The sequence below is a fragment of the Sinohyriopsis cumingii genome, chromosome 6 (assembly GCF_028554795.1).
Source record: "Sinohyriopsis cumingii isolate HCF-2022 chromosome 6, ASM2855479v2, whole genome shotgun sequence".
Lineage (NCBI taxonomy): Eukaryota > Metazoa > Mollusca > Bivalvia > Unionida > Unionidae > Sinohyriopsis > Sinohyriopsis cumingii.
In genome coordinates, this window is record NC_142966.1 from 16,566,779 (window position 1) to 16,587,322 (window position 20,544).

Here is a 20,544-nt window from a genome sequence, read left to right on the forward strand (position 1 = left end):
GCAAATATATTGGTAACTTTTTTGGAATCTTGACTGTCAGTCTGTGGGTATCTTATTGGTCAGAGTATGTGTGATATTATCCTTGATATGCTTGGTGCATTCAAGTCTTGCTGCATTGGGAAAGCACTCCACATGGCACCTTTGGCATTGTTGTCAGTTCCGAACTTGACATCGACATGCTTAATGTCCATGTTGTCTTTTCACATAGTGGAAGAAGATTTGGTTGGTCTAGCAAATCTCATTCTAATGTAAGAACGCTGAACCAAGAAAGATAAGATGATCACCAGAATTTTCAATACCTTCAAATTGTTGTAAACTGTAGTGGGACAATAAAAGAACCCAGATTGAAAGTTCAGTTGATTCCCAAAGGATGGCGAGTTTCCTTTGTCAGGAATAAATGAAAGTCCTTGGTCTCTGTTGCATATGATTTTGTGGGTGGATTGTCCCCTCTTGTATTGATTAGCTTCACCACATATTCCTTGGTCCCAAGCATGGTAAATACAGTCGATATTTCATCTGCTACATTTTCACTGTGTCCAACATCCTTCCATTGTTTGTAGTTGCTAGGGGCTGTTTTTGAATGGCCCTTCATGTTATTTTATAACTATATCAGGCCTCTTCAGCATGTGCCTTCTGATTATTTTATTTGTGTGGAACTTGAGGGTCGGTCTGATTTTCCTTTTTGTTAGTCTTTCTGGCATTTCCAACAGGTTTGTCTTCATAATTATCTATTCCTTAAATTGATGTTGAAGGAATCACATGTTAGTATTTTAGTCAAATACATGATTAATGTGTGTTAATCCATGAAATCAGTTAATCTCTCAGGTATCACAAGCATGCTTAGTTAACACAGATAAAGCACCCACGCAGTGAGTGCATGAAAACACTTGGTCAGATGATGTCCATTCCCATGCTGAAATGGAGTTCAGTTTTAAGGTGGCAATTGAGGAGATTTATCACCCACATACCCAAAGGGTAAGTATTCATGAAGAAACATATTTTACTAGATAAAAAATATAGTTTCTGTAGGACTAATAGTTTTCATGATTCAGTGGCTTGTAAAGTTTTCAGTTGTCACTTGTCATCAATGGAAGGACTAGTAAATTTCTGTCTACTAGTTATTTGGCTACTCAGAAATTTACATTAAATTAAGGACCTGTCAAAATCATCATGGCCTGAATAAATGCCCCTCCTGTCTTCAGCTGCAGTCAGAAAAGATTAAATGCCAGTAGTTGCCCTGCCCTATGATACGTAAACTCCAAGTTTCTGGAAACTCCATGGACTTCTGTTTGGACAGGAAGTGGCCAGCATCCTTCTCTGCCATCAAGTGGCTTTAGGCTTAGATAGGGACATTGTGGCAGTGAACAATTTGATCACCTTGCAGTGACATGAAGGCCACATTGTAATTAAGTGTTTGAGTTGGCATCCAATGTTAATTTTCATCTGATGAAAAAATCAGGTAATAAGCACACTTAGAAGTGAACTTGTGGCATATCTAAGGTGATTAGCAAGGCTGTGCATTACTCCATGCCCAACACCTTGGTATCTTCATGTAATCTGGACAAGATTGGACTCCTTTCTCCATTCATCGTTACTAAAGCCACTAACCATGGCCCTATACTCATTGGCATTTGCTTCTCCACTGCAGATCATTGGTCGTATTGAATGTGTGTGGAAGTGTCCAGCATAAGAATTGCCTATCCAGCTCGCTTTACTCCTTGTTCAGTTTTTCTTCAGTCTCAGCTGCAATAGAGAGATGATTATATCCTGTGCCAAAATCCATTGATAAACTTGGACCAGTTATAGATCTCAGGCAGATCAGCAGATAGCCGCAGCAAAGTTCAGAATGGAAATGGCTCACATGGTAAAGCTAAGGGAAAAGTCTGCCATTACCTTATGTAGATAGCATGTGTCATGACCTTGACATTAAAGGAGCGGTTTTATGCTACTTGTTGGGCTTCAGCCACATTTGAAATTTCCCTTAAAAAAGGTATCATTGGTAGAGTTTGCTCATGTATTTCCTCTTCCTGTTACCTGTTCTCCAGTTGTTTAATGCATTTCATGGAGAAAGAAGAATCTAAAGTTTTGTCCCATAACCAGTCCAAACAACAGTTATTATATGTTTAAAGTGTGCAGATCTTAATGATTTTTAAGGTATGAAGCCAGAGCCAGTTTACACTCCCTATACAGTAAAGCTAGCATCAAGTTTCATCAAACTCCTGTATTACATAGTCTAGGAGTTATGAGTTTACAAAAACATTAACATTGAATTTGACACTGGTTCTGATGATAGACAGCTTTAGAAAAATGTGGGACCAAAAGGTCACAGGTACCTAAAATATGTATGATACTTATTGTTAGTTCTTATGAGTGCACAAAATCTGTCAGTAAAACTCATGTAGAAAGTTTAATTTCAGGGCAAAAATGACATCACACATTCAGAGGTAGTTCTCAAGGTTCTTGAAGGCCCCCGACGTAAGTATAACAGTAATAAAAATGTGGTTAAGAGCTATGCATGACAGTTTACACCTGGCATGTGCATTTTCCTCAAAAACTTGGGCCAGAAAATTGGTTTTTAAAACCACACATGATTTTTAATAGAACAAATATTTCTGAACAATAAGCAAGTTTTTCTATAGCTGACAAAAATAAAAGAGTTAATTGGAATGTAAACTAAGGAATGTTTTACCCTTAAACTGGTGATTGAGTAGTCCTTTCCGCAATGAACTGCTTTGATTACTCCAAGTATTGAATGGATTAACTGGAAGTATTGACATTTTGCAGCAATAAAAAATAGTTAACACATTCCACAACTTGGCTACAAGCAGTTCCTTAAACAAAGCAAGCCATGAGCATGTTAAAGGTAGTGATCAAATATAAAAACCCTTTCAATGTGAGAAAGATGGCATAATTAATGAATTGCTGTGATAACTATGAAATCAATCAGCTCTATCATTACAATGAGCTCACATGATTCCATGCTTCTTTCATATTGCCAGTAGAGAGAATACAAAGAGACGTCAAGTAGAAATGCTCATCAATTTCAAAATATATATGCTGGTTATTATCTTTCTTTTCCCTTTTACCGTAAATCAAACTGGGTTTATATTTGTTTGAGATTTTGTGCTCTGCACCAATACATGAGTTTCACAAGTTCTTTTAGTCTCAGTTTTATTCAGTGGCATACCTTACCTTGATAGCGTCATTTTTGATGCAGTTTGTTTTTCTTCATACCTATCAACCAGTCCATGATTTGGCTTCATTACATATTTTGGCAGTCATCACCATTTTTGGAGTTTTAGTGCCTAGGCAGTGACGTCATTGGATTGGGGGGGGGGGGCATTCCCGCCCCCCCAGTTTTTTTCTGCTTGTACTGTAAAATTTAAAATTGCTGTTGCCTAAACACAAAAATTAACAAGCCTGTCGAGTTTTGCACCCCCCCCCCCCAAAAAAAAAAAGTTGAAATGACCTCCGTGTCTAGGTTACATCAAGCATTTTGAAGAAAAATATGGATTATTTTTCAGAGGTAAGATAATGATTAATAAAAGATGTATATTGTTTAGGTGATGCATTCTGTTATCAAAAACTTTTATTGTAAAATGATGTTGATATTAGAGCGGGGTCATTTTCGTCTATATGTATTTGGTGAGACTTGTCACCAGTTGCACAATGTAAAGGCTATCGTAATTTTGCAGAAGAAAACTAAACACCATGGAACCATTCTGTACCATTGATAAGCAAAACCATAATGCATTCATAGAAAATCATGACAATAAAAATATTGATTTTCCAGACAAAACATTTGTGAAAATTGATCAGGTGAACTAAAAATGTGGATCGCTTCCAAACTTAAATTCATAGCAGGACTAATATATTCATACCATAAACATTAGTATATTAATTATTCAGACAGAGAAAAGTATTGTTTCAGTGTCTGGATATTTAGGTCACTGATGGTATTCATAGATTTCTCCAGACCATGATAACTCTGTTGTGCCATTATTGTGGATTAAGTTCACACCAAATCTTTGTGGCATCATTCATTTGATATCATTGACATGCATATTGTAACTCTAGATTTGTGCACATACTTTTAATATTCAACAATGTCTTGGTTGGACAAGGAAAATAGTCTTCCCCATATGTGTATGCAGGACAGGGAAATCTAACCCTTGGAGAGTATTTGTACCAGGGACTTTTCAACCCTTGCTCCAGATACAAATCTTGTCCTATCAGGTTAGGTTCCCTAATCTGCCCAGTGCTTGTAAATGGGAAAGAGTGTTTTACTGGATCTGTGTCTGTTCACCTGCTTGTCATCCATCATCTGTTAGCATTTGTTTCATTATTGCTGTTTCTCCTGATTTAATGGTCACATTGACATGGGCTTTTCACCTAAAGATGTTTTATGTTGGGTAAATTTAATGGTCACATTGACATGGGCTTTTCACCTAAAGATGTTTTATGTTGGGTAAATTTAATGGGGGTTTGCATTAAAGTATGTCTTTTTTGGTGTGTGGATTTAATGATTGCATTGACATGAGCTTTTCACTAAAATAAATCTTGTGATGTGTAGATTTAATGGTCATATTGACATGGGGTTTTCACTAAAACAAAATATCTGTGATGTGTAGATTTAAAAATGCAGGCAAACATGTAACCAGAGTGGTGCAAATACTGATACTCTGGTTTCACATTTTGTTATCTCTTCACTTAAACATATCGTCATATTGATATGGGATATTCATTAAAATACATCTTACAGTGTATTTACCTCCATAGTTTGAACAAGAATTGTAAAATATATTATTGATAATAACTATTTTAGTCCTGGATTTAAAATTATTCATTGAAGAGGGATGGAGAGATCATCCTCTTTAATATCAGTCCTAAAAATTCAAATCTTGATTTATGGGGTAAAACAGTTGTATCTCTTTTTACATTGATTATCAGTAATAATAATGAACTTCATCAGCTTTTACTTTTCTTTCATTTTCCTTTATTAGTTGAATCTCTGGACAAGTATCTTTTGCAGTAAATTGTTATGACTTGTGTCACAAGCATTGGGAAGTATTGTTACCAGTCTCCGGCTTTGGTATCAGACAGCAGCATAAACTTGGATTAATTTTACAGTCCGATGAGATTACATGTAAATTAAAAAGTTTATATTTAAAAAAAAACACTTGTCCTTATTTTCATAGTTAAAAAGAATATTGGAAGACAAGACTGTTAAAATGTTTACTTTTATTAAGCTGCACATTTGAAATGGCATTCAGTATGTGAAAAATATCCTGGATATTTCAGCTTGTCTTATTGTTGGACTTTTAATGTCAGGGTCTAGAAATCTAAGAAGAATGCATTCTTGGTCTATAACTGCTGAATCAGTACTAGTATCTGAAAGGATTGATATGAATTTAGCTGGATATTTTATCCTTGACATTTTTCTGTAGGATGTCGGATATACTGTTGATGAAATCTATGCGATGCCATGCAGTTCAACTCTATGATTTGAACCACTCAAAGAAATTCATAGTTTAATAAAGATTTCTACTCATGCTTTGGCATATGCTGTGTTCAGCAGTTCTTGTAATACTTGGTTTGGCTCACATTGTACATATTGATCACTCCATCCAAATCACCTTCAACTTCATTTTTCAGGGCCCCGAGCGGCTGAGTGGTCTAAAGCACTCTCCGTTACGAATCACTGCCATCTCACCTCTGTCTGTGTAGGTTCGAGTCTCGGAACAGCCAGTGTTGGTATGTGAGAAAGCTTGCCAGTAGCTTCTCGAGGGTCAGTGGTTCTTTCCATGGATTTCTCGGGTTCTTCCTCCACCATTAATACTGGCCGCCATGTATAGCCTATCATGTGCTGAAAAATGGCGTTAAACCCTACAACAACAACAACAACTTCGTTTTTCTCAGATTTGGCCTTTTAACTGACATGTATTGTCCTTTGTACTTTTTTGGTGTGTTTATAGTGTCTTTCCTTGTGGTAACCTATCCTGCAAACAGTTCACTGGTTTTGTCATCTTTTATTGTATATCAAGATGCAATTGTTGCCTCAAGCCAAAGAATCTCCTGCAGCCAAGAATCTTTAAATTCTCGTTTTCTTTATTTATCATATTCCTTGTCATAGTCAAGTTTAGTTTTAGCCCATTTTGTTGACTCTTCTTGCAACTTTTCACCATTCAGCCCAAACTATATTAAGATAATGATCCATCCAGATGCATTCCTGGTCAAATTTATCATAGGCTTGCATAATGGTTTTATGGAGTCCAACTGTTGGTTCAAAACTACAGATTCCTCCAGGAAGCCCTGTCCTCCAGGAAATGAAATTTGTTCTGATGTCACCATCAAACGTTATCACCTAAAGCAGTGTTCTCTGCTTCCATTGGTTGCCGCTGGTTTCAGTCTTAATCAGTAAATTTCAGAATGCAATATACCACAGACCTGAATGGTGTTTGATGGTGAGTAAGAATGGTGCATGTGTAAATTTTGCTCACTGACAGACAAAATGGGAACTACAACACTTTCTTGTTACATGCCACAATTTACTTGTCCATGGACAAGTAACCTTGCAAAAGTTCCTCATCAGTAACAACTGTTTTCTGACTTGGACAATACAATGAGTTTCTGCACCCCAGAGTGACATCTGCAAGTATTTTCTTCAGAGAATTCAATGGAATATTTAGATTTATCTGCACTGTTAATTTGTTATTAATAATTTTGATCTGCAAATCTAATCTATTAACTGAGTGATTAAATTAGCTATCTTCATTTACTCACAATGTGTGCCTCGAAGATTTAACTATTGTGTGACTTTGTGTGTATATAATTCTTTCAGCCTTCCAATTTTTCAAGACATTCTTTGGGGAAGAACCAAGGACATTTGATTTCAAATGGTTAAGGTATACATTACTTCCTATAATCAGGTCTACTTGATAATTTGTATGTACTTAAATGTAGAAAAGAATTTGAACTTATTCCAGTGTTTTCCCATAGCATTAAGCTATATTTGCACCACTATAGCTAGCTTTCTGTCGGCACCACTATAGCTTTCTGTCAGCATCACTGTAGCTTTCTGTCAGCACCACTATAGCTTTTTATCAGCACCACTATAGCTTTCTATCAGCACCACTATAGCTTTCTATCAGCACCACTATAGCTAGCTTTCTGTCAGCATCACTTTAGCTTTCTGTCAGCATCACTGTAGCTTTCTGTCAGCACCACAATAGCTTTATGTTAGCACTACTGTTCCTGCAACACCATATTTATGCCGCTGCATCTTAATGGATGTTGCCACTACATTTTTCGTTGGTCATGCTCTTAAAATGCTCCACTACCCTGAAATAATGACCTGTTCTTTTGAATACTATTATTTCCATTTTTAGCTCACCAGGTCAAAAGGTCATGTGAACTTATGGCTTGACCTTTTGGCTATCAGCCATCTGTCAGTACTTGTGAACCCTCGAAGAGATTTCATTTCTGATCAGATTTCAATCAGATTTGGTATTTAAGCTTACATTATCAAAATCTTGGATGATTTTAATTACGAGTTATGTTCATGCATATCAATACGGTGATCTTGCTTCTGATTGATTTTGATGGCATTTGTTATGCAAGTTATTTAAGCTTGAGAAGAACTCAGATGACTTAAGTTATGAGCCACATCAATACGTCAAAATGAGGTCATCTTGCTTATGATTGATTGAGCTGGTGAACACTTTAGAGGCCACAGTTCTGATTAGATTCTGATTAGATCTGGTATGTAACCTTATATCATCAACATCTTGCAGAAGTTTGATTATAAACAACATTCACACAAAACTAATCTGGTGATATTGCATCTGATTATCTGAGCTTGTGAATGCTCTTGAGACCATATTTACACTCAGAATTTGATGAAATTGACTGTGTAAGCTTATATTATCGATACCGTTGATGGGCTCAATTACAAGTGAAGCCCATACATATTAATAAGGTGATCTTACATTTGATTGATTGACTTTGAGAAGAATATAAAGACTAAATTTCTGAGGAGATTTTGATTAGATTTATTGTGTGAGTTTATATCATCAAGATCTGGTATGAGTTCAGTTGTGAGAAACATTCAGGCAGATTATTAATGCATTTGGTGGCTGAGCTTGAGAACACTCTAGACCCCTTATTTATGGTCAGATTTGGTAAGTTTATATCATCAGTATATCATATAAGTTCCGTTATGAATGACATCCCTGCAAACTAATGAGGTAATGTTGCATCTGATAGGCTAAGTTTGTATGTAAGCTTAATCATTGAGACCTCAGTTGAGGTTTGATTATGCAACAACCATGCATATTAATGAGGTGATCATGTATCTGATTGGCTTAGCTTGTGAATACTCTAAAAGGCATTTCTGATCAGATTTTTCATTAGATTTGGAATGTAACCTTGTATCATCAAGATCTCAGATAACTTTGATTATGAATAAGATCTACTCAATAATCAGGATCCAGGCTGATCAGAATAGTGGGAATTGAACCTGAGGTTTTCTGGTCAGGAGTCCAGCATATTAACCACTGAATCACTTCAACTCCCTTGGGTGGTGATCTGATAGTTTCCATGTTATGCCTCCAATGGCAGGGCATCAGTGGGGTAGGACAGCCGAAGTAATCCATACTGATTGGACAGATTAATTCCCTTTTTGAATTAAGTGTGTGTTACTTAAGCATTAGGGACTAGTCCCCAGTGACTGAAAGAGATCCAGGAGAGAATGCTGATTGTATAAAATATCATGCCCCTCTTAAGCAGAGAAAATGATGCTATTGACATGGTCAAGAAAAGAGGATTAATTACACCAACATTAATAGACATTAATAAAACCAACATTAATAGACTTTAATTGCACCAAAAGTAATATACATTAAGTACACCAACATTAATATACTTTAATTACACCAACATTAATATACTTTAATTACACCAACATTCATAGACTTTAATTGCACCAACATTAAGAGACTTTAATTACACAAACATTAATTTACTTTAATTTCACCGACATTAATTACACCAACATTAATATACTTTAATTATAGTGACATTAATTACACCAACATTAATAGACATTATTTATACCAACATTAATAGACATTAATTACACCAACATTAATAGACTTTAATTACACCAACATTAATAGACTTTAATTATACTGACATTAATTACACCAACATTAATAGACATTAATTACACCAGCATTAATAGACTTTAATTGCACCAACATTAGTAGACATTAATATTTTAATTGCACCAACATTAATAGACATTAATTACACCAACATTAATCGACATTAATTACACCAAAATGAATAGACTTTAATTGCACCAACATTAGTAGACATTAATTACACCAACATTAATAGACTTTAATTGCACCAACATTAATAGACATTAATTATGCCAACTTTAATAGACTTTAATTGCACCAACATTAATAGACATTAATTACACCAACATTAATAGACTTTAATTACACCAACATTAATATACATTAATTACACCAACATTAATAGACTTTAATTACACCAACATTAATATACATTAATTACACCAACATTAATAGACTTTAATTACACCAACATTAATAGATTTTAATCATAGTGGCATTAATTACACTAACATTAATAGACTTTAAATGCACCAACATTAATAGACATTAAATGCACCAACATTAATAGACATTAATTACACCAACATTAATAGACTTTAATTGCACCAACATTAATAGATTTTAATTGCACCAACATTAATAGACATTAATTACACCAACATTAATAGACTTTAATTGCACCAACATTAATAGACATTAATTACACCAACATTAATAGACTTTAATTGCACCAACATTAATAGACTTTAATTGCACCAACATTAATAGACTTTAATTACACCAACATTAATTACACCAACATTAATAGACTTTAATTGCACCAACATTAATAGACTTTAATTGCACCAGCATTAATAGACATTAATTACACCAACATTAATAGACTTTAATTACACCAACATTAATATACATTAATTAAACCAACATTAATGGACTTTAATTATACCGACATTAATAGACTTTAATTACACCAACATTAATATACTTTAATTACACCAACATTAATAGACTTTAATTATACTGACATTAATTGCACCAGCATTAACATACTTTAATTATACCGACATTAATAGACATTAATTACACTAACATTAATAGACAATGTTGCAGCTATGTGTTTCCGTCTTTTCTTTCCTCACTACAGTTTCCAGATGTGTGAATTTGCATTCACAAGCTGGTTGCTTTAATGTTTGTTGTGTTTAATGGCAACCTACCTTCTACATTTCAGTTTTGGACTGCTACTATAAAAGATAATGAAAAGGTGCAACCACTAAATTGACAAATGAGCAGTGCATATAAAATATGACAACCTTGACTAATGCAAATGCATTTCTCAGATCTAGACATTAAACATTTAAAACATCAGAGTCCCATGTTATGACGAGATGATGTAAACAACAATATATATGTGTATATAGTAGTCAGAATGAAGTAAGCTCGTGAATGTAAAACATTTCTTCCACAAGTGAAAGTTATTAAGCCTGAAAGAATGTGCTATGTATTTTCTTCTTTCTGTCTTTATTTAGGGGAATTCACAGAGAGGCATTCACTGGTGCTCATGTGGACAGTGTGTATATGTCTTGGGGCACCCCAAACTTGTACACTCTTTGGACACCAATGGGAGATGTGAAACCAGAGCTTGGAACATTAGCTGTTTGTGAGGGATCACATAAACTAGATGCAGGGTGTGTACAAATCTTAGTTAATTTGTCATGAGAATTAATTGTAGTCTGATTTGAAACAAGTTATAAAACACAGTAAAGACTGCCATTGGAAGTATTAAAAATGTATTTTGGCCTTCTGAGACAAAGGACAGCATGTTAGATGGGGGATGATTTTCCTGTTGTTGGGATATTTTGATTCCCCACAACAGTGGCTGTTGCAGACTGAATGTCAGACATGAAAGTGACCTCACAAGCTTACACACCTAGTTTAACAAAGAGAGCTGCCTGACATGAAATTTTTTTTTCTTGAGAATTAATTCAGATGTAAAATCTTTGCATGAGATCCTTAATTATTTTGAAAGGAAGACACTTATAAAGATATTGAGTTGATGTTAATTTCAGTCCAAGCAATCCCTATCTATTGCAATTAAAGTACATCATATATTGTCAAAACAATGATAATATCAGTGAACATTTCTATAGAGACCAGCTTCCCTGCCTTTTTCTGTTGGGGGGATGCCCCATTATTAAAAATAACATATACAAACCTTCGGGATTAAATTTTGGTGGCTACCTGATGATTATGGTATGAATATATTAGTCCTGCTATGAATTTAAGTTTGAAAGTGATCCACATTATTAGTTCACCTGATCATGAGCATAACTTTCTTTTGGAGTTTGATAATGTAAGTCAGCCTTATAAAAACCAGGTTACTGTGACCTAATTTAAAACTTAGATTTGTAATTTCAGCCATTTGATTGTCCCATTTTCTGTTCCTATTTCTTTATCACAATTGCATGCAGACTAAGTAAACTGTGTTTTCATGCTTTACTGATGCATCTTAATGGTTGGTATATTTCAGTGATATTTTCTTTCGCCACATGCCAACTCAATAGTTAGCTTAGACTCACAGCCATTGATTAACAAGTTCTATCCAAACCAGCGTTTGTCAGGTGTCATAGTCTATCTTTTTGCAAGGCTTTCAACTCCAATTGTCTGAATCCTCCATTCTAATTGGTATATTGTAAAATGCACTCTTACTGGCAAAGGGGATCATGTTTATGAGTGAAACATCTTGCTAAATTTTTTTTGGCAGATTCAAGCATTTCCAAGAAACATATGGAAATCTGGATGTGGAAAGAGACAATCTTAAAGGTATCATCATTAGGATGTGCTTACTTTTCCTGCTTTAAACCCTTTTGATTTCAGGGCTTCTTTTGAGACATTTTTCCAGAGTGTCAGTGTGATGATCTGTATACTTTCATGAGGACAGATAGCGAAACAGAGAATTGGAGACAGACAATAATTAATGTATCATATATGATGTAAAGCCAATGAAGCTATTAGGATATATAAAAAAAAAAAATATTTCTTTATATAATATGATCATAATGATTTTGTTTGTCTTAATTTTTATTTAATTATTTGGTGTCCCAGAAAAGACATTTTTGTTAAAGATCTTGTTTTCATTTAATTTTAATTTATATATTTTAATTACTGAGTTCCTTGATAATTTACATAATACATAGCTTTATATTTTTAGCTGCTCGTAGTTATTGTTTGATTTAATGCTAACTTGGAAATTATTTTGTGGAAGTTGCTTTCTTTAGAAATTGAGTCATTTATTCTAGCAGTATGGCCTCAGAAATATGTTACACTGGCAACTGTGAATGACATTTTTGTGGTAGAATGGTAGAATCTGATCACTGAAATGAATTGTGTGTGTGAACTCTATAGTAATTTAACAAAGGCCAGTCTAGGCACTTGCACTGTGTGTGTGAACTCTATATAAATTTAACAAAGGCCAGTCTAGGCACTCGCACTACGTTGCTGATGTACAGATTATCAGAGAACTGTTGCTTTTGAAATGAAATGGAGTGACCATTTTCATTGTCTGTGACATTGATGGTAGAAATGGGCAATTTTGATTGCAATAATTAAGAATTGGTAATACAAGTTGTGTCAGGTGCAAGTTAACAGAATAGCCGTCATTAATGTGTTCCTACTTGTAGACATTTGTCAGATGGTATAAGCTCATCTTTGTTGATATTCATATTCAAGTAATATTCCACAGAACGAGATAGATAGAGGGTTGAGAATGAGAAACAGAAACCAGTGCAATGAATAATCACATGACCTTAGTGTATTTATATTAATTGTTGAGACATGGTAATACTTACTAATCATGTCAGAGTCATTTTGTTATGCTTAGGTTCAATTTCAGGAACCACATACTGTGTACTCGGGATATAATTTAGCCCAGGAAATACAAAATTGTGTATTGTCATATCCAAATTTAGTTAAAAAAATATATCAAACACTGGAAGATACCTTTCAGTATGCTTTGTAATGTCCAGTACTTTGTTATATCTGGATTTTACAGCTTCTGGCTTTTTGTAATAATTTTGTGCAGGCTTCTTTAATTGTTCTTTATTTTTTATCATGCCTATTACTATTATCAGTGGAGATACATAATGTTTTCACATAATGACAACCAGCTTATTAGTTTTCCCCAAAGCAAGTTATTATAACTGTTACAGCACAAGTTTTTGTTATATGATTGTGTGCATGAACGTCCCAATGTTGGCCTTGCTTGATTGGAGTCATATTGTAGCATGAATCATTATCAGTGACACTTCAGTAGACCTCATGACCTTTCAGTAGGACCGCTCCAGTGGCCTAGTGGTTAGAGCGTCCGCCTCGGATATGGGAGGTTGTGGGTTCAATCCCTGGCCGAGTCATACCAAATACTCACAGAAATGGTACTTACAGCTGCCTCATTTGGCACTCAACATTAAGAGGTTAGTGTTAGGACTGGTCGGCCTGGTGTCAGGATAATATGGCTGGGTGGAATATGATGCTACATGTCTGCAGCATGATACCCCAGTGCTAGACATCACTATAAACTGTCACACTGCAGATATCGTAGCAATATGACTGAAAAATTGTTAAAGCTAAGTTAAAAATCCAATTCACACACACACCTTTCAGTAGACCTCCAACTGTGCTCTTTTATTATATATCTCATTTCTTTAAGCTTACATTGATGAAAAGCTGATGCCAAAAATATATAGGTGTTTGGTTGGTCTCATTATAACTGATGTGATAAAATGTGATCTTGATCATTAGTGAAATTAACTGCATATATCGTTTTTTTTTATTATATAGGAATGGCTCTATACATATACACTTATATTGGTTGATTTGCCAGTTAAATTATCCTTTGGAATAAGTGTTCCTTATTTTATTGCAGGTACAGGGTGGTTCACATGTGATCCATTTGAAATAACCACTAAATTTGGTGGAAAGTGGAAAACATCAGAGTTCCAAGCAGGAGATGTTCTTATATTTACAATGAGGTTTGACTTGTTAGATTTTTTCCCTCCCTTTTTTCAAATTTACATGCACACTGGTTTTGCTTCAGGTGTTTACTGTTTTTACTTGTTCTCTAAGTAAATTTAGAGGCATTTAAATATCATATTTTGTGTCAGTTTTTGTTTATAATTTACTCTTGTCCACTTAATTTGTTATCAGACTTGTTGCTATGCTATATTATTTGGTTGCTGTTTTAAACCAGACATGCCTTTATAAATGAATAATATATCCAATATTGATAGAATATTGTGGTTGTGTACCAGCATTCCATAGATAATTCATGCTACAAGTTCATTACTTTTGAAACTGTTCCGGTTGGCATACCAGTACATTTCTTTGCCAGACTCATTTGAATATGTTCAATCAAAAAGTTTTATCAGATTGGTAGATCTGTTCTTTCGCTGATGTGATATTAGGTTTTATGTTCTTAAGATCATTTGTATCCACAGGACATCTCAACAAACAACAGTCCATTATGTTAAAAAATGGACTCTTTACCTTCATTTGTTCCTTTAGGGGTACTTTGTTTTAGGCCAGATACTGTAGGTACCCTTTCATTTGGGAAGATTTGTCAAAAACGATAGTCTACTATGAAGTGAGAAGTACTTTTGACACCATTACTCTTCTGTGCCAGTTAAAAGTGCAACCCATTACTTGTACAAAATATTGACAGATTTTCAACAACAAAACATTGTCGCCAATTATAAGCATGCCATCTCATTAAAAAAACTTTACATTAAGCAGGCTACATGTGCTTTATGGTGGGTGAAATGTTGCAAATATGAGTTAGTTTTTCGTTTTGAAATTTCAGTTGAGATGGAAGATAACTTTATCCCATTGTATCAACTTGCAGTTTTAAATCCATTCTGTGTAAATCTGTTTTGAAGATGCATTTTTTTATGTTTTTAGAACAGTCCATATGTCAACTGCAAACTTGACCAACCTTGTGAGAATAAGCTGTGATACCAGGTAAGCCATAAATGCTGATACCAGGTAAGCCATAAATGCTGATTACCAGGTAAGCCATAAATGCTGATACCAGGTAAGCCATAAATGCTGATACCAGGTAAGCCATAAATGCTGATTACCAGGTAAGCCATAAATCTGATACCAGGTGAGCCATAAATGCTGATACCAGGTAAGCCATAAATGCTGATTACCAGGTAAGCCATAAATGCTGATTGCCAGGTAAGCCATAAATGCTGATTAAGTTGACACGTTTATGAGTAGCAGCACACAGTTAATAAAAGTTGTTACAATCATGTCCTGTTCTTATTCTGCTTCTAGATTCATTTATGTGGACTGGGGAGGGGAGGAAATTTGTAAAGGACTTGAAATTCCCCATGAATCTTTTCTGAAATGATGCTTAAAAACACTGGACTTATTGTTAAAATCTTTATCCCAGTTTTAATGCTAATGATGCTGAGCTTTCTATCTGGGCATGCAGGACTCATGCAGATTATGATTGTTTTTTATGTAGTTTATAATGAAGGTAGCATTGACATACTGGGATAAATATTTAAACACTGTCAGTATATGCCTGCCATAATGAAGAAACATATCATTTTTTGATGTGCAGCCATCTGTTCCCTATTTCATTTCAGCACAATAATGTAAGCTCTCCCCCCTTCTGGCATTACTACACCTTGTAAATAGCTTGCATTTCAGGGGTAAGGAACAAACCTATTGATTTCTGGATCAAAGGTCAGAGTCACTGTCTGAAAGAGAAAAATGGCTTGTATATTTAGTAAGGAAGAAATATGCAGTTAAATAGTAACAGGTCAAGATCATTTTGACTCAAAGAAGAAAATTGGTTTCTTCACAGTATCATTAATTCTACATACACATGTGGAAGAAACTTTGTGGAGGGCATACACTTTGGGTAAGGAATAAGCTTGTCGATTTTGGTGTCAAAAGGTGCATGATCAGGGTTATTGTGACTAAGAGAAGAAAAATGATTTCTGTGCAGTAATTTGGTTCTGCATTACAGACTAGGACTAACCTTTGTGCATGACTTGCACTAGGATTAAGCTATAGGCCTTTAGATTTGGTTGATGTCACTGTGGCTGACCAAAAAAATTTGGTTTCTGCAAAAATTAATTATCTTCATTAGAGTTTTTGGAAAGCTTTGGGTGAGAAAGAAGCCTTTTATTTTGGGGGCACAAAGGGTCAAACTCACTGAATGAAAGATGATAAGCAGCTTTGATTAATAACTTTGATTCTAGACCATATTCCTTGACCAAAGTTTGTGAAGAGTTTGAACTTAAGGTATGGGAGAAGACTGTTGATTTTGGGGTCAGAGGAAAAAACATCATGGTCACTTTAACTCGGTGAAAAATGGGGTTTACGTAGTAACTTTTGTTATGGTGTTTGTTCTTTGACCAAACTCCGTAGATTGATTGCACTTGGGATAATGTAGAAACTTTGGGAATCAAACTGCTAAAGGACATGGTCATGGTACATCTTGTAAAAAAATTTATCTGCACAGCATATATAGGATAAAACTGCATACTTGAGTCAATTATGCCCAAAGAATGTCTGCATAGAACATATGGTGGACATATGATGTACATGTTCATGGTATTTTGTTATGAATGTTTAGTTATTTTGTATGTCCTAGCTGAAGAAAAACTGTTATGAACTAAACTTTAATGGAATTCATTTGTCACATTTTTTTTAAATCATGCTTGGCAAATGTAGATCAGGGTTTATAATCATGACAAAAGGTAGTAGCTCAGGCCCTCGAATTCTCTTGGCAAAAGAAATATCCTCTTGTTTAACTATTTAACTGTAGGAAATTCAAAGTCTTTTTATCTGCATTCATCTCCTAAGTTGGTGTATACAGTTTTCACAATACAGTGAAGAATGCCGTATACCGTATGTAAATCCCGAAACTTGAGCCATCGTCCTCATAACTGATTGAACTCTTGACCTTTTTCAGGACTTGACCTTATTCAGGACTTGACCTTTTTCAGGACTTGCACCTTATTCAGGTTGTTTTGTTCTTTTTTAGAGCTAAGTTGGAGTTCTTCAGAACTCTGGCAAGTTCAGATCATAATTAAAAATTCAGCTCAATATAATAATTTACACTGCATGATCCCATGGTCTTTGCACAATCAGCAAGAAACTTAAATTGCTAAAACTTAAAATTAAAAAATAAATCATACTGTAACAAGACATTTGTATTAAAGTTGCAATATCTTATTCTAAATTTTGCAGATGGCAGCGTGCTAGTGAACCCGCTGACCCAAGATATGTGGGTGATATGAACATCAAGGCCATGCCTAAATTTGGATTGTATGGAAGTGATGAAAAGAGCTCTAGCAGGGAGATTACTATTGAGGAGTTAAGAATGAAGTGGGGACTGGAATGATTATAAATCAGTTTGTTTGGGGGGGGGGGGAGATAAAATTACTTAATGGTTTCTCTAAGGTTCCTAAACTTGTAAGATGATATGAAGCTGCAAAGGCAAAGGTACAGTTTAATAATCTATACATTTATTCACTTTTGAAAAGTAAATGTAAATTTAACAATGCACGTATCGTACAAAAACAATTTTGTTACAACAAAAGGTTTAAAATGCATTGTCAAAACTAAAGAAGTTTGATGCATTACCTTCAGTTATTAAAGTTTATTAAAGAAGAATGCAAGTAAGTTCTCAGATCATTGTTAAGAAATAACTATTCTTGGTCTACAATATTTTTTCTCTATCATTATTAATATTTGTGTATAAAAGATGAGCATTCAAATTGCTATAATAAATGGAAGGTACTGTATATGATCTAGAGAGCTTTCTTGTGTTTTTAACATGTCACATTTATAAAGGCTATCAGAAATATTAAATTCTCTTGAATAAGCAACGCATTAGCTGTTGTGATACAGAGAATTTTCAAATCAAAGGGAATGTTGCTCATTATCTTGACTTCAGTGCATACTTCTTTTTTCCATTCACTATCAACTAAACTGGTTCCTTGCACAGTATTGCAGGGGAAAGCATGTTAAGTTTTTTAGCTCACTGGTTGTAAAGCAAAATGAACCATCCATTCAGCATCTGGTATGCATTAACAGTCGTTATTTTCAACCTATTCCTGGTAAACTGCCTTACCACTTTCAACCAAATTGAACAGAGAGCATCCTTGCATAAAGACCTTTCCCGTATTTGCAAATGATGCAGATCTACAATTAGATATACAACTGTTAGTAAGTGTAGGAAACCTTTAAACAACTTTTTCTCTAAAATCAATGAATAAACTTTGTCCGAGCTTAATGGAAAGCATCCTGGCATGATGATCTTTCAAATTTATGCAAATGATCCAGGTCCACCATTAGATATGGCTGCCATTACTAAAAATAGAAAAACCTTTAAAACTGGATTTTAAAAAAAAAACTGCTGGAAAAATTTGATCCAATTTGACTGAAAGGCATCATGACATGGAGACCTTTCAGTTTATACAGATGATGCCACCATTACAAAAAACGAGAAGAGTACTAAAATCCAAAAACTACTGAATAGAACTTGACCAGCCTTGACAGAAAGATATTTGCATGAAGACTTTTTAAGTTTGTGTACATGATTGTGATCCGTCATAAATAAAAAATACAAATTAAACAATTTCTCCAAAATCACTAAATAAATTTAACTATACTTGACAGAAAGCAATCTGGCATGAAAACCTTTCACATTATACAAATAATGATCCTTGAAAGATTTGTTTTTCGAAATTAGGGAATCAACAGCACTGGAGGAATTTAAACACATCAAGCTTACTACTGGATGATGTGGCCAACTGTTCTTGCATATGGCTGTTAAAAAATTTCAGTTAGGTGAGTGATCTTAGGTCCATTTTGGGCCTCATGTTTGTGAATCTACCTCCAGGATAGATGAATGGTATTACGAAGTACTTATCTGCTTATTAGTTAGCTGTTTGAGTAACACTGCATTAAGTTATGCATTATCTATAGAGCTTAATTTGATTTGCATATTCTTGTTAGCTTAATTTTATTTGCATATTCTTGTAAGCTTAATTTGATTTGGATATTCTTGTTAGCTTTAGTATATATGGCTTAATATGATCACTTGAATTGATTATTTTCACTGTGATTCTTGCATATACATATTTTCAGGAAAGATAATTGTTATTTACCTTAGAATATTCACTGGCACAAGGCTGCTGAAATACTTTGTATCATCAATTTAGTACAGATATTGCATGTACTTAATGGTCACAAAGAACAACAAACTTGTGTAATCAGATCATCCTTAAATTTTCCTTTTATTGGCATGCTTTATATATACACTGTATATTTAAATGTCTCTTCAGGGCAGTAGTATAGTGGAAAGTTAATTTATAGCACAGATCATTTCAGATAAATAATTAATTTTTAACCACTGGTTGATAATGTATATAACAATATTTTCAAAAGGTAGCCTCAGGGCAGTTTTTATTTCAGTGCTTGATTATGAAAGGCAGGCTGATAAAAAAATTTTGATGAAGCTCAAACCACAAAAAAGTAGATATGGTAGAAAATATATTTTGTTATTTGCTTGTTTAAAATTTGCTTAATTTGGAAAAAACTGTGATGTGTGACTTTTTAAATTTGTCAGAAATGACAACAGCATGATCATTCAAATTCATGAAAATCCAAGCTTAAGGAAACCAAAAAATGAGATGTTTTTATCTATTCCAGGTTTTTTTCAAAATAAATTTTGAAAAAGTATTGAGTTACTTATAATTGGTGTTGATTTATGAAATTTATCTAATAATGGCTTCCATTTGCTTGTGATGATCAGTTAGACCTGCTGGTACCTAGGGTCAATAACAGTGGCATAACTCGAACAGCATATTTTCCCAGCTTGATTTGAAGGATAATATAGTTTTGTTAGGCGACATCTTCAAAGGAAAGGAGACATTCTACAATCTACATTGGTATCTGCTCAGATAATAGTGTATACACACGTACTACCTCACTAAATCTAAATGGCTCTTTTTTCCTTTATTCTAGGCAACTGTTTCAAGTTAGCTTCATAGTATCTACCCCCTGTGGAGTGGGTTGAGGGGGCTAACATTGTACATACATGTTCAGTAAGATTTTGTGTTTAGCTCAGTTTTTCTGCAGGCTGTATAAATATTGTTATACCTGGATTCTTGAAACCCTGTACAGGAATGTATCTTGACGAAGACCACACTTATAAAATAAAAGTGAGTTACTTCTAGAGTGCAAATTCTTTTTTTATTTTCTAAACTTGATGAGGATATGCATCTAGATGATTACTACACCCTTATAATGTGAATCTATGTCACCCACTTTTCACACTTCATTGCCTTTGTTGAAGAAAACAAAAATTCAATTTCAAGTT

General features: G+C 34.3%; 1 protein-coding gene across 1 annotated transcript; it reads left to right on the forward strand.

Moving 5' to 3' along the window:
- The first annotated feature begins 2,375 nt into the window (after window positions 1-2,375).
- On the forward strand, window positions 2,376-19,904 carry LOC149796426 (uncharacterized). The gene is made up of 7 exons (XM_089961094.1): window positions 2,376-2,475; window positions 6,842-6,905; window positions 10,673-10,831; window positions 11,908-11,966; window positions 14,065-14,170; window positions 15,096-15,155; window positions 17,406-19,904. Exons 3-7 carry the CDS (start codon window positions 10,722-10,724, stop codon window positions 17,557-17,559), a joined length of 489 nt encoding a protein of 162 aa, XP_089817220.1. The 5' UTR covers window positions 2,376-2,475; window positions 6,842-6,905; window positions 10,673-10,721; the 3' UTR covers window positions 17,560-19,904.
- The last annotated feature ends 640 nt before the right edge of the window (window positions 19,905-20,544 follow it).